The sequence below is a fragment of the Sclerotinia sclerotiorum genome, genomic scaffold (genome assembly GCF_000146945.2).
Source record: "Sclerotinia sclerotiorum 1980 UF-70 scaffold_2 genomic scaffold, whole genome shotgun sequence".
NCBI lineage: Eukaryota > Fungi > Ascomycota > Leotiomycetes > Helotiales > Sclerotiniaceae > Sclerotinia > Sclerotinia sclerotiorum.
Window position 1 is genome coordinate 1,467,607 of NW_001820834.1, and position 14,926 is coordinate 1,482,532.

At 43.0% G+C, this 14,926-nt stretch overlaps 6 protein-coding genes across 6 annotated transcripts; 4 read left to right on the forward strand and 2 right to left on the reverse strand.

The window, feature by feature from the left end:
- Positions 1 to 65: 65 nt before the first annotated feature.
- On the forward strand, positions 66 to 1,869 carry SS1G_01643 (hypothetical protein; the record flags this gene model as incomplete). Its single annotated transcript, XM_001597399.1, has 3 exons — positions 66 to 425; positions 481 to 1,392; positions 1,447 to 1,869. 3 exons carry the CDS (start codon positions 66 to 68, stop codon positions 1,867 to 1,869), a joined length of 1,695 nt encoding a protein of 564 aa, XP_001597449.1.
- Positions 1,870 to 2,125: 256 nt separating this feature from the next.
- SS1G_01644 (hypothetical protein) lies at positions 2,126 to 3,463 on the forward strand (the record flags this gene model as incomplete). Its single annotated transcript, XM_001597400.1, has 5 exons — positions 2,126 to 2,148; positions 2,414 to 2,480; positions 2,649 to 2,667; positions 3,187 to 3,261; positions 3,393 to 3,463. The coding sequence occupies 5 exons, from the start codon at positions 2,126 to 2,128 to the stop codon at positions 3,461 to 3,463; spliced, it is 255 nt and encodes an 84-aa protein (XP_001597450.1).
- Positions 3,464 to 3,857: 394 nt separating this feature from the next.
- On the reverse strand, positions 3,858 to 6,028 carry SS1G_01645 (predicted protein; the record flags this gene model as incomplete). The annotated part of the gene is made up of 4 exons (XM_001597401.1): positions 3,858 to 3,972; positions 4,231 to 4,713; positions 5,242 to 5,847; positions 5,946 to 6,028. The coding sequence occupies 4 exons, from the start codon at positions 6,026 to 6,028 to the stop codon at positions 3,858 to 3,860; spliced, it is 1,287 nt and encodes a 428-aa protein (XP_001597451.1).
- A 2,228-nt stretch (positions 6,029 to 8,256) lies between these two features.
- SS1G_01646 (hypothetical protein) lies at positions 8,257 to 11,075 on the forward strand (the record flags this gene model as incomplete). Its single annotated transcript, XM_001597402.1, has 7 exons — positions 8,257 to 8,286; positions 8,415 to 8,501; positions 9,020 to 9,420; positions 9,475 to 9,573; positions 9,745 to 10,093; positions 10,145 to 10,211; positions 10,264 to 11,075. 7 exons carry the CDS (start codon positions 8,257 to 8,259, stop codon positions 11,073 to 11,075), a joined length of 1,845 nt encoding a protein of 614 aa, XP_001597452.1.
- Positions 11,076 to 11,801: 726 nt separating this feature from the next.
- On the reverse strand, positions 11,802 to 13,862 carry SS1G_01647 (hypothetical protein; the record flags this gene model as incomplete). The annotated part of the gene is made up of 5 exons (XM_001597403.1): positions 11,802 to 12,459; positions 12,572 to 12,683; positions 12,817 to 12,921; positions 13,410 to 13,763; positions 13,826 to 13,862. The coding sequence occupies 5 exons, from the start codon at positions 13,860 to 13,862 to the stop codon at positions 11,802 to 11,804; spliced, it is 1,266 nt and encodes a 421-aa protein (XP_001597453.1).
- A 485-nt stretch (positions 13,863 to 14,347) lies between these two features.
- SS1G_01648 (hypothetical protein) lies at positions 14,348 to 14,744 on the forward strand (the record flags this gene model as incomplete). The annotated part of the gene is made up of 2 exons (XM_001597404.1): positions 14,348 to 14,536; positions 14,610 to 14,744. The coding sequence occupies 2 exons, from the start codon at positions 14,348 to 14,350 to the stop codon at positions 14,742 to 14,744; spliced, it is 324 nt and encodes a 107-aa protein (XP_001597454.1).
- Positions 14,745 to 14,926: the final 182 nt, after the last annotated feature.

Genomic DNA, 14,926 nt, shown 5'->3' on the forward strand with positions numbered 1-14,926 from the left:
TTATTGGATTCTTTTAGAATGCTCGATCTAGACATCTCCATAGATACCCGGCATTCCTGTTCATCATGGCCCTGTTGTCCATTATTCCTTTGGCCTACTTCATAGGACAAGCTGTTGCCTCGATTTCAGCACAATCATCCATGGGACTTGGCGCTGCAATTAATGCCTTCTTCTCAACATTAGTAGAGGTCTTCTTGTACTGCATCGCACTGAACCAAGGTAAAGGACAACTTGTTGAAGGTAGTATCATTGGAAGTATTTTCGCCGGTATATTGTTTCTCCCAGGATTATCCATGTGTTTTGGTGCCATCAAAAGGAAGACTCAACGTTTTAACGTAAAGTCGGCTGGTGTGACTTCGACGATGCTACTTTTTGCCGTTCTTGCTGCATTCGGTCCTACTCTGTTCTATCAAATTTATGGAACCGTAAGTTACGAAGCTCATTTTAATCATGGAAGTCCTAGCTAACTTCTGTTTATAGCATGAACTCAATTGCCTTTCATGCACCGACACATATGATTCAGCAAGCCGCGATTGCCGTCGTTGCTATTTTTCCCAGTCACCAGCATTGAATGACAGGTTTTACCTAGAGGCTGTCCGGCCGTACTGCTGGTTTGCTGCTGTTCTCCTATTTCTTTCCTATGTCATTGGGCTATGGTTTACACTTCGAACTCACGCAGCGGTGATATGGAACAACGAAGTAGAAGAGAAGCAAAAGCCAGAACCTAGTGGCGCTGGTCCCCAACAAGCTTCAGGCGGAGCTCCACAAGTCCGCGCACAACGACATGCTCAGACTGCGGCAGATGTCCGTGGAAGTGAAATTCGTGACTCTCAGCTCTACAAGCGCATTCTTGGGCAGTCCCTAAAGCAAGCCGGACTGAATCCTAAGGACAACATTTCCGAAGACGTTAGTCACAATGGTTCAGTACAAACGCCTCATTTAGTTCCACCCAAGAGTGCCGCAGGAGATAGCATAAAATCTGATTATCAGATACCAGGATTTACAGATATCCAAAACACAACATTTGTTAGAGAAGTGGCCGAAATGGCAGCGACTGCTGCTACAATCGCTGCTCGAGATGCCGCCCGGCCACCTCATCGGAAAACATCTACCCATGCACATAAGATTCCTTCCTTGAGAACAACAGCCGTACATGCAGAACCTGAAGAGGCTGCTCAGGCGGAGGCTCATGCCGCAAGTGGTGGGCATGATGCACCAAACTGGAGTCGAATGAAAAGTTCGGTGATTTTGTGTGGTGCCACTATTCTCTACGCGCTCATTGCAGAGATTTTAGTCAACACGGTCGACGTAGTTCTTTCAAATGTAGCCATTGATGAAAAGTTCCTCGGTATCACACTATTCGCACTTGTTCCAAATACCACCGAGTTTCTTGTAAGCCCTTCTCCTCCTGATCACGTACAAAAAAAGACTAACAAATTTTTTTAGAATGCCATTTCATTCGCAATGAACGGCAACATCGCACTATCTATGGAAATCGGATCTGCTTATGCACTTCAAGTGTGTCTACTTCAAATTCCGGCTCTCGTTTTGTTTAGTGCCATCAATGGACAATGGTTAGAAGGCTCTGATCTTGTCGATAAGTCGTTCAGCCTTATATTCCCCCAGTGGGATATGGTGACGGTCATTCTTTGTGTGTTCTTACTTAGTTATATGTACGGTGAAGGAAAGAGTAACTACTTTAAGGGCTCTATCCTTTTACTCAGCTACTTAGTTGTTGTCGTTGGGTTCTATTTCTCGGGAATGACGGATCTCGAAGCTATGGGCGTGAGCCGTTTCGACATCATTGAATCAGGGGGCAGTTTCAAAACTATTGGTAGAGGCAAGTCAGGACATGCTTTTCAGCAGTAATAGATCTTTATGGACTCACGGGTCTAGCAGGGGAAAAATAATGATAGGATGGAGTGTTGGAGATTGATGAAGTAAAATTTTGCCTCTTTTTTTGGGTTGTTTCATTTTCGTTTAATAATGCCTCTGATATTTTGAGCGCCGGCGTTGAGGATACGGCCATGGTAGCAGCTCATACATTTCAAGAGTTTCGAACCGTAGATACCATATTACAATTTCCTTGCACAAACTCCTCTTTTCATACGGGGATTTCTTCTCGATGGCTCATTTAAGTAGAAGTGGGTATATTAGTAGATAGATAGTATGTCAAATCAAATTATATCTGTACAAATGATGGATAGAGATGAGATGAGATCAGACGGATGGATGGATGGGTGAACAAGTAGATAGATTTATCCTTTTTCAAGAATATTTTCGTGGAGTGTAGTGCCATGCATGGTATTGTTTGATTTGATTTGATTTGATTTGATATACACTTGTGTCCTTGTAATCTTTACATACATCTGTACATTTGTGCACTCAACAGTCCTGATACAGGGGGGATCAGTCAAGCATTGGCGGGTACGCCCGACCTTCGTTTATCAAATTCGGAAGCTAAGGAGGCAAGTAAGTATGTACGTATATGTAAATCCATGGTGAGAGGTTGGAGGCTGTGATATATATTACTACTTCAATATGTTCATTTATGTCTTCTTTGATATGAAGTACATGTGGATTCAAGTCGAGAGAGATCATCAGCCAAGTAAAATACTGTAAAGGAAGTTTGCTAACGCAGATTAAAGTTCTTCGACGTAACACATAGTAAGAAAGATCTTCTAGACTCCGCTATAACCGGCACAACTTCCATCCTTTGCGCCATCAAATAATACCCCTTTTCAGAAAAACGCGCCGTGCTAACTTCTTCATTTACCGCTATCCTTGATGCTTCCAAAGGTAACTGGCCCGAACACACATACTGAGAAGCAGACTGGAACCGCGTCACGCTCTCAGAAGCCATCGTAAGCCCGAGAAACTATCACTAGGCCTCGAAAGCCCTCGCCAAAAAAAAAAAAAAAAAAAAAAAAAAAAAAAAAAAGAAAACCGCGTGGACTTCAGCGAAAAGAAAAAGCCTAATTTTACTTTGTCGACTATGAATCCTCCTTAGGCTTTGGGCCCTATTGTTCATTACTTAAATAGACTCGATGCGCTAAATACCTCTCCCTGAGCGACGTGCGACCTCCTACTGGAAGAAATGTAATCTTAAAAAGGAGATTCCGGCTTCTGGAACCTTTATCTAGGTCAATATCGATGTACATGATTTAACACTTGCTCATGGGAAAGCCATTGAGGTTTTCGAAGCGGTTGGAAAGAGAATCTTGGTCACGGAGGAGTATTTTAGTGATATTAAGGAGATTTGTGAGATTATTTGGAAGAATTTTCCGGGGCATGAGGGAGTTTTGCCTGGCAGCGGTGTGGAGGGTGGTTGGGATTCTGAGGAAGGGGTTCATAGGTTTGATGTGATAATAGGAGGGTGGAGGATGGTTTAGGGTTGAGGTTTAGGGAGTTAGAGGAGAGTGGTGGGGGTTTGGTGAGGAGTTTGAAGGCGATGGGGACGTGAATGATAGGTTATGTATTTTATTGTATTATAAAAGTGGAGGATGAGGGTGAGAATTTTTGGGTGGAATGGAGAGAAATAGATGCTAGATTATAAGTATGAGTATGAGTACGAGAAGAATAAAGATGAGAAAGAATGAGCATAGAAGACATATTTATAGACCACCTGTCCTGCATTCCATTTTGAAAGCCTAGAAATTTACTTGATTTTATCACTGTTATTCCGGAAATATCAAAAGAAACACACTTGGATTGATTGTATTATTTTACAATCATTGACTTCTCAATATCACCAGCAACTATTCCATATAAATATAAAACCCAAAAAACGAAACAAAATGAAGCAGAATACCACAGAACTACCTCGTACTCGCACCATTTCATCAACCCAACTCAACTTAACTCAACTCAACCAACTCAACATAAACAAAGCCCGAGTTTCCTTCCCTTTCCTTCCTCTTTCTTCCTCTCCAAACTCCAAACTCGAAATCTGAATCTGAATCTGAATCTAAACTTAAATTTGAGTATGAGTTTGGATCCTCAAGTAATATAATATAATACAATACATTGAAATAGAATTGAAGAGAATTACAAAACTAGCTAGACTTTGAAATCAGACATCCAAAAAGACAGTAAATAATTTTAATATGTTCTTGTAATCTTACTTCTCTTCCATCTATCCGTATGTTATTGTTTCAAAAATCCCATACGATATATCCTCCCTCATAGCTACACACTATAAAGTTATCATCACCCCATATAGTTACTGACTGCGTTTGCAATGGTGTTTCGATGGGGAAACGGAAGGCTGCAGCAGCTTTAACATTATCACGCAGACCATGACCCCCTACGCACTTGAACTTTCTCTTCTCATCACAGACACTAGCGGATACCAGGGCTTTTAGTGGTTTGCCATCAGGTGTACTCGGTATCGACTCAAAACCTTCCTTGCCACATAGGACAATGCCCTGGCCTCTCCATAATAATGGCTTGTCACAACAGGGATCCACTGGGATAGCCTTGAGGTGGTTCGAGATATTTTGAAATTCTTGGGTAAAGACATTGAAGGCTAGGAATGAGTAGTTGGGAAGTCCACTCGCTGTGGCCGATGATATACCGTGTTTACAACAGGGTGGTGGTTGGGGAAAATCAAGTTTATTCTCATTGCGCTCCATGTGTAGAATTGAACCGTCTCCCTCGGCATGTGGAATTGGTAGAATAGCAACGAGACCGTCGTCGTCAATGGACTCCACTCTGAGCGCTTGCGTGATGAGCGATTCAGGAACATTTCGACGCCATGTTTTGTGTGGAAGTCCTGCGATGTATTCTTGCACAATTACTTTACCAGTCCTGTCCGGGTCCAAAGAACCCAAGGCTGAAGAAAAAAGCTGATAAAATACGAATAGATGGTTCTCTTCAGTAGGATGGAAGACGACGCCACTTATACGAGGTTCGTAAGGGAAGCATATGTCCACGAGCTTTGGCTCAGCAAGCTGTTTAATACGACCATCGTTCCAGATGTGGATGATGCCACTCGCTACGCGAAAGCGATTCACGGGCAAGAACGCAACCTGTCTGTTGTGAGCGGCCAATATTGAATAGCGGCACTCCAGTCGAATGACATCCGGGTCAGATTCTTCATTGAGTGACCATATGTTGAGATGTGGCTTTCTGTTCACATAAACTTCAGTATACCCTCTCAATATCTGCCCAAGTAGATAAATGCTAAAGTCTCGAAAAGGGCTCGAACATGGCTCTTGAGGGGGCTGCTAAGTAACTTACGGATGATCAAAGTAGGCTACAAGGGTTTGATTTGAGAGCAACCAATGGTCGGGACGGTATCGTTGTTCATGCATGTAGCAAGTTTCAGCAAGTGTCCAGAGACTATCCACTTGGATGGCGACGGTGACAGTGTAATCCATCATCATTGCTACCCTTCCATTGCAGTACTGGAACAATCCTTTATTTCCACGTAGATGGTGTTGGTGTGAAATATTTCTAAAAACATGTCGCTTTGGGTGAATACACACTTCATCATACTTGCGACGATATCTCTTAAGGCGTGTCGTACAAAACCGAGGCAAACAATCAAGCCTTAGCTTCTTGTCTTTTTCATCAAGTAACTTAAGATCCTCCCAAGTTCTACGGAAGTGTACACGGAGTATTGACATGGAAACCTTATCGTTGGATAATTTCGCTCTCCAGACCCTGTTAACAGAACGCATAGACATAAAGTCTTCGAGGTCAACATATTCTACCAAGAGCGCAAGAAGCTCGATTGGCAATTCGGCGATGATGTCATGAACAAAGCCGATCCCTTTGAAATGGGCGTTGAATATGCGCTTTTCTCCAAATGTCAAGGTTGAGCTGTTGAGTAGATGTTGAATTCTGCCTCGATTTTAGATATTATCCCCATCACGAAACTGAAAGTGCTGCAATTCCCAGCCGTGGAGTGTCATGAGGTGGTAAAGAAATGCTTGACTTACGCTGACCTACGCAACAAATAATCCGGCCTGCCGTCCTCGAGTCTCATGTCCTCAAGGACCTGACTTAAACAGTCTGCTGCCATTTTAAAGATTCCAAAGCAATGTTGCTAATGATCGTTTAATAAGAAGAGGTGTGTATTCAACTCAAAAGTAACAATATAACTTTGCTCACCACTGGAGTGAGATGTTGTTATTTTAGACTTACAGTTTTTGAAAAAAGCGCTTAAGTAACCCGATGGATGTTAATCTTAGATCACTATCAAGGAATGAGTGAATATGATGGAGCTTCCAAGTCGTTGCCATCGAATCATGATTAGTGCTGGAAAGCCGCATCCATTTGAGGCACGTGATCAGCCACACTAACACCCTCAACAGCCACAACAGCCACAACAGCCACAACCAATTCCGAGATCAGTTTTCGTGAACATAGGTATGTCTACAACTTTTCCTTCCACTACGACTTTTAGGTTGGATGCATCCTAATCCATTATACCAAATTCCGCGTTGGTTTTTTGACATTGAGGATAAAATTTTGAAGTAGCTGTTACAACTCACATTAATCCCCTCCAGATTGACCCTTCTTAATCTTAAGCCATAGGCGAAAACTTCTTGCAGATGTTCTCGAGGTTTTGACACTTCACTTACATCCCGCCAATTATGTCTTCCAACCCGTGTTTGGCACACAAGGCAGGGCTCTCATTCAAGTGAAATCAGGACCTGTTGGCCAGGTTTCGTAAATGTGAAGTACAGAGAATATCAGGAAGCAGCCGAATCAAATCAAACAACCAACGAGAACAGCAGAATCGAATAATTCCTCTTAGGGATGATTAGATGACGGGATAATTATCCTCAACATATTATTGCAACATTAGAAAGATGTTACACTAGGTGCTGATTGAAGCTTGAATACGGCTTCTGGTACGCCCGAAGAATATACTATATTCTTGATATTCTGTGAGAAGTCAAGGTTTGCATGTTGGCTCACACGCTACAGTATATTGGGTTGTATTTTTCATAGGTATCGATCTCTTTCGGAGTCTTTTATCTGGACCTGCAGAAGTTTTAGCACAGCATGTATAAGCTAGCTATATCGTTTCACGCATGCAACCAAGTTGATACCTCGAATGAAATTCAATAGTTCTACTTGCAGCGTTCACTGCGATATGAGATTGTTGGTCCGGAGTCTACCAAGCTTTAAGATCCTTCAGTCAGTGCAGCTGCAGCTGCTGATGGTTTTTTTGTCTTTTTCTTTCCATTTTTTTTCCCTAAAAAAATAAGGTTCATTGAATTGTCACTACAGATGAGGCATAATTTTATCGAACATCTACCCTCGTCTCCAGGAATCATTATTATGACCGTGCTTGTGGTGCCCAAGCTGTTTCATGACCAATGCGCTACTCGGGATTGGAGTGTAGGACGAACGGATCTGAAAGGTTAATTTATTCATATTACATGCAGTAATATATTATGATGTATATTATGATGTATATATATATGTATGTATGTGTATATATATGTGGTAGGGACACACACTCAGCACGACAACTGCAGTACATTCGTACTAAGATCGAGGTACTCGGTATGTTTGGGGGTCAGAAACCTGAAGGATGAGATCCCCCTATTTTTCTTTAGCCATGGGTCAGCAGTCATACTCACGCTACTCACGCAACTCCTGAGTCCTTATGGGAAAACTAGAGTAGATATGGTAGGGAATCTCCATTCTTTTCTATGGATACCGGCACCAACCACTTCCTTGTCAAGAATATGATCCATGCCAGGAATAACAGCCGCCCCCTTATTTCATCTGTGCTGTTAACGTTAGCCTTTTGCTACTAACCGCCGCATCCTCATTCTTCCGTTCTGCTTCTACCGTAGCATTCTACTGTATTCAAATGCTTCTAGAATGGAAGAAAATTCTTTGCATGTGTAGATAAAATGTCAGATCGATCCGATGAAAAAAGAATACCGGTAATCCGTAACCATGTATCTTGCACATTGACACTGGACGGTGAAGATTGTACCAACACATAATACTGACTTAGTGCATACCAATAAGTGTAATGAGTATACGGACGGAGTAGGTATACATACGGAGTACATACATACCTACACTTCCAATGTGCTTTTAATTTTTAATCTTGGAGTATTTGAATCTTTTGACCGAGATTCTTCCCCCCTTTTTATTCAATTTTCATGACAACCCTTGAGGTTTTTACTTCTCATTTACTCGCACGAATGAATTATCGGAATGTGAGATTTATTACTAGAAAACGACTAGCCTTTCTCATATCTGTCAAATTTAGTACCCAGAATGACCCAGGGCGATATCGGGAAGTTTTCAGTAATTTTTTATTCATAGCGGGGCTTCGAATCATATCCGGAATAGCTCATCCTAGTTAAACATCATTCAATGTTCTTTACCATCCATCAATCAGATCGATATGAACATTTGACATTTATTACATTTAGCCATTCACCACTGCCAAAGAAAGTACCGTACCATTACCGTACCGTACCGTATTGTACCTACCAGTATCTATCTACCTATCTATCTATGTATGTAGTATTTTATATTTCTTTTCTTATTTTACCACCATCACTCAAACCATCCATTCTTCAATTGAAATTAGGGCTCGAATAATTAATTGAGGTAGAAGTCCCTTCACATTGATCTTCGGATATCATTATCTGTAATCGTCACTCAATACATACCGGATCTTCCTGATACCTCGCCAGACGAGATCGTTCACACGTCAAATCTTTAACATCAATTCGACAACATCCTTGATCATCATCATCGCTACTCAAGATTCTTTCGATAACGATTCGCATATTATCGCATATCACATCTCCTATTATTTCCTACATCTTAAGTGTGCAGCGAGGCTAAAGTGTCTCGGGAAGTCGCAGGATAGCAAGTAGCATCGGACAAAGAAGGCTTTCTGAGTATCATCGTCCGGATTTCTAGCAATTCAGAGCTCCATCAACTTTCGCATGCGATGAGGTGTGTTTTACCCCTTTCGCTTTTTATCTGCGCCGCCTTCGATTTCTGGGTCTAACCAAGTCCAACTTAGAAGCTTGATTCTTGTACATTGCACAAGAGATTGAGATACATTGAGTACCCAGGTAGCGCGAAGATGGACATTATGGATGATCGAGCGCAGCAGCACTCTTACATCAATGGGCCCAATCTAGCCCAAAATCCAGCTCGAACAGTCCCAATCATTCAACAACCTACCATCCAAACTTCTCCCCCGTCTGGCGACGCAATGGACGTTACACCCGGTACGGCGATGATGGGACCTCCTTCAAGGACAAGTCCTGATAGCGAAGCAAACGGCACACCTGATCATATGAGGGAGGATCAACCAAGTTCGGGCAGTTTGGCAACGCCTAATGCAGCTGCCGCTGCTGCAGCTGGAGGAGGAATCCAACCCAAAGTGGTGCAAACTGCATTCATTCATAAATTATACAGGTTGGAGCTGATGAGAATCTGTTCATAGTATTTCATTTACTGATTGCATGCCAGTATGTTGGAAGATGTTAACATTCGACATCTGATATCTTGGTCGGCTAGCCAGGACAGCTTTGTAATGTCTCCCTCTACCGATTTCTCAAAAGTCCTCTCGTAAGTTAAGACATCCTGATTTGCATCATTTTCTCATAGATTGTAGACAATACTTCAAACATACAAATATTTCCTCATTTGTACGACAATTGAACATGTACGGATTTCACAAAGGTTAGTACTATAACAATTTTGCACATTCGTCTTCATCACTAACAGCAATGCAGTCAGTGACGTCTTTCATCAGAATGCGCCAGAGACTCCGCTCTGGGAGTTCAAGCACGGGCAAAACAGCTTTAAACGTGGCGATGTGGTCGGTTTAAGAGAAATCAGACGACGGGCTTCTCGACAATCTCTCGTTCACCGAGATTCATACTCTGCTCCAAAACCAGCGCTTTCGCAACCTGGAACTCCGGGCGAACCAGTACTACCGATCCAGGAGTCAACAGAGTCTAGATTAACATACTTGGAACATGGTCTATTTGAGATGCATGCTAAAAACACGAGAGATGCCGAGAGTCAACATTTTTTCCACGTTAGACATCAGGTTTTGATGGACACTTTAGCTCGTGTCCTCCAGGTACCTTTCCCATCATAAGAACCCGAATGGGCGGTGACTAATTTTGCGTAGTTGAATCTCGAAATGTCTAGAATGATGCTCTCTTTGGCTAGTCCAGAATCAGGTGTTCATCGTGATGGTATGTACCCTGCAATTACTAAGCCCCTTTCCTGGTTGTTGACAAATTATAGTTATTGCTATGCAGGGGGAAATCCAAAGACACATGGAGACCATCACCAGAGGCATGGAAGATCCTAACGAGCCCCCTCTCTCAAGTAGCCGTCCGTATTTCTCAAACTTGACGTTGGATAATCCTCCATCACCTCGACAAATGCCCCAAGATGAACCTCGTCGTTCATCATTCCTTGGAGTCCCTCCTCGCCAGAATTTCCATCGTCCTCCCATTCCATCTCATTTATCTCTCGCTGCTCGTAGAGGATACGGCTCGATTGGAGGCGCGGCTACTGGACAATCCTCGCCAAGTTCACTCAGGCCCCAGGCACCACAACCCCCTCCTCCGCCCCACCCACTCGCTAACGCATCATCACCACCAAATATGTCACGCCGCCACACTTCTGCTGATATTCGTAATGTAGGGGGATGGCAACCCACTTCCTCTCCCTATGCGTCCGGCCAATCATCATCACAATATCCATCATCCCCCAAAAGAACAGCAGCACACATAGTCAGCGAGGACCAGCGAATCCGTGACAGTTTCAGCATGTATTCACTCTCTGGGGCAACGCATGGGCATAGCATGTCTCGCCCTGCCACCCCTCCTTCATATACAAACGGGAATGGAACAGAAAATCTCAACAACTGGTCGTGGAGCGGAGCCAGGGACAAAGGGTTATCAAGTCTCTTTAGAGACAGCTCCGGACCTCCTACCCGACGAGGAAGCATGGCACACATATTAAATCCAGCAGAAACGGCAGAAAGCGCAGAGGAACACGAGGAGGATATGCTTCGGGAAGAAGACCGCAAGCGAAAACGTCTTCAATAGACGTGAACATTAATAGTCTTCAATATGCAAAACCGGACAGGATGGGTGTACCACGGACGCAATGCCCTCCGATTTTGATTTGCTTGATATTTTAAATTTATCCATTATTTTACCCAGGGTTCGCGCGTTGGAAGCGTGTTATGTCAATCTGTTTTGGATTCGAATTTCTCGTGCATGTGTAAAAGCGAAAATAGGGCAGGAGTAGGAACAGGAGGAATCTTGAAACTTGAATAATTTCAGGCTTTTGTATGATGGCTACAGCAGGCGTTGGTGGTGGTTTGATTAGTTGCATTGTAAGGTTGGATGTCTACATGGTTACGAAAGACAGAAGAAACAGTGATGTGCAGTGGAATATTAAAAGTAATTATGGATGCAAGGCACGATGGAGTGTCATGCATGGGGCAGTGAGAATTTGTACAAAAGTTATGCTTTTGCGTGGAAATAAAAGCGCAACAGCAATGTTTTGGAAATCATAAGATTACAAAATTGCCATAATTTCTCTCATGTTTGCCATTTGTCTGTGCAATCTGAAATCTACGCTCAACATGGGCGAACAGTTTTTTATTTCTACTCTTCGTGATGTTCCTATTGTAGTGCATCTCCTATAGTAATGCATAAATGGGTGAACAAACAATGAACGGACAAAAAACATCGTCCTAGAGCGTCGGGTATAAGTCGATGGAACCCCGCAGAGGTTCTACAAAAAGTAAATTGGACTGATTATGTTTATTCCCCCTCAAACGAGAATCTCATGAGCTTATCTGGACACGCCGCCCAGATACTTTTAGGCCCATTCTCCGTATCCTGGACAAATTTGAAACAATTCAGATCGCGGGCGTCGGGAATATTAACATCACCTAGCACTTGTCCTCCGTGTAGGGAAAAGAGCTTGATTTTTGATTCGTTGTCTGCTGCTGCGGCAACGAGGCCGAGTTCGAGGTCTACGTCTAGTCCCATGTCTATACGGCCTTTGTTGCGGTATTCTGGGTAGGTTAGATAGGGTGTTGTGGGGGAGGTGGTGTTTGAAGTTTTGATTCTTGGCGTATGTTGGGGATTTGGTTTGGTGAATCGTCTGTCGTATTGGTGGAGATCGGATGCGCAGCCTGCGACGAGCACGCGATGAGTATCCAGTGATTCGATGTGCGTGATACAACTTGTGTGTTGGATCTTTTCTGCCGGGGGCCAAAACTGAGGGATTCGGAGATCTAGAATGCTGAGGATCCCGCGCCGTTCACCAGCTAGCAGGATATCCTTGTGGTTTGGACAATATTGCAGTGCAAATACATCTCTAGGTTGACTGTGGTGGGACTTTTCTGTAGGGCTGCTTCGAATCCAGGACATGTCGAGATTTTTGTCGATTCGAAGAATGCCTTTGCTCGCACCGCTAGTTTTGTATGAGGGTTAGACACGGCAGAGACGCCTGAGTATACAACTTTCTATGACTTGTTGTCTGAAGCATACGTAGGATTGGAATGGAAAGGGAAAAAGTAACTTACATGGCAAATGCATCTTGCGAACCTAGTGGTGCTGAGGTGGAAGAGAGGATATCGACATTACCTCGCGTGGTCCCTGGACCGATATGTATGTCGGCTCTTGAAGGAAGATCATCTTAAACCATGTTAGCTATATTCGCATGCAATTTATGTCAGCATCAACAGAAGTCTAATAGAGCAGGGGAAATCCGATCATGAATAAAATTGTCATCGAATCTACGTTCGCAAACAAGTTCTAAATGACTTACATATATTGCCAGGGGTCAAAGGACAAGGACTAATTACGATGCTCCTATCTGTAGGTACATTTAACCACGTCGTTGCAAAATATCCAATCGTCTTATTGGCACTGACTGGAAGCCGATTAGCACGAGCTCGATGAAGGTACAGAGAGCGTTTGAATATAAACTGCAAGAATCAAGACGTCTTGGCGGTCAAATAAATATACTTACTAGAAGTGACTCGTGGCCCAGCAGCATACGAGCGAGAGGGAGGGAAAAGCGGATCAGATCTCCCCACCCTGGCATTACTTTCGAACACATTTGTCACTCGTCCTTCACTTGTTTTTATTCTGCAGTCGAATGATAGGTGCCTGATACAATTATTGATAACTTAGCAATGGTCAGTAGTAGATCGTGAGGGAGTAGAATAAGTAGCTCTATGCGATGTACAAAATCAATGACACAACAAGATAATATCCCCAGTATCCACGGTAATCTCGGCAAACCGAAAGAATCAATTGAGTGACAAATCTGAAAAGAACTCTGAAGAAGCATTCAAGCCTGAAAGATCATTTGATTGTCAAATTTGAATTGGGGCATTAAAGAGTGCTCTGACGTACCCATAGGAAAGTAAAGGAAAGAACCGGAGCCTTTGGGTATCACGGCAAAAAGTTGTGGACCATTTAGAGCTCCCCAGTGACCGGTGTCACCTGTTTTGATGAGGTTCTGAGCATAAGAGGAGGCAGCAACAGTGTCCAAGCAAGGCTGTCCAAATTCTCTGGATAAAAAGCCACCAGAAATAGGGGCTTCAAGAATCCTTGCTCTCTTGATACGGCCAACATTCCGTTGAACTTTCAAGGATTGGGCTTTGTTATTCTCGTCGTCAATCTTGCGTCTTTTGACATCTTGAGACGAGTATGCGGAGCTTGATGGTGCATTTGCCTGTATTTTGAAATATTTTTTCTTCTCACTATCTAGGTAGGGTATTTTCAGTAAGTCAAGGTTCAATCAACATCAGAATGTTCGATGCGGTTACCATAATAGTATCCAGGAAGTTCTGGTGCTTGTGACATATTGGAGCTTATGAGTTTCTTGCGATTTTTCCACGTGCTTTACACAAGCTTCCGATGTACGTTAGAAGTACATGCTAGAGGTATATCCAGGATATCTGTTGCAGCAAAAGAGGTTGATCATTATAACTAGGTAATAAAACTAACTTCTACTATGCGGTTGTGATTACTAAGTACGAGTCATGTGATGATGACATTCTGGCAAGCTGTGACATAGTGCGGGGTGCGCAAACTTCACAACTTGAAATAGCGTTATTGTTTTGATTCTGGGGATTGAGATAATATGAAGTTATAAGGATGCTAGCGGGCACTGGTAGAATACACAAGTAATCAACATGAGTCACATGAGTGTCTGCCATTTCATCGGCCCTTCCTTTCTAAGTTCCACATTTAAGCTGCAAGCCCAATGCTGCCCCTCCAAAACTTCTCTTTCCTCAACATCATCCACCGTCTGAAAACAACTCCTGAAAAGAAACAACTACTTCAAAATGGTTTACACCTTAACTGTTCACCTCTATGCAAACGAGGATCCAGAATCCATACCTCGCATCAAGGCCAAGCTCATTGAAGCATCCCGAGTTTACAAGCAAGACAAGGAAACTGTCGATTGGATTGTTATGCAAGATGTACATGATCCTAGAGCATTCACCATTGTAGAGAGATTCGAGCAAGAAAGTGTATGTGCAATTCATTTCTCGCATGCCATACCCATCACCAGAATGATACTAATTGAAGCTTTTCACCAAGCAGAGCCAAAAATATCACCTCGAGAATCCATACTGGAAGACCTTCGACCCATACGTCGTTCCACTCCTCGGCAAACCAATGGATCTTCGAAGACATGAGGAGTTAGACATCAGCAAGGAGGTTAAAGTTCCAGCTTAAAGGTTATAATTCCATACACGGGAAAAACGACAGTCGGGCACGCCATTCATTTTGTACTCTAGAGAAAACTCGCTAGATACGAGGACTTACTGCATGAGATATAAATGCAAAATAGTATTAGGATGGCGAAATTTCGCAACCATCAGTCTCGAACTAATAGGATCCAATTGGTGAAGCGATGC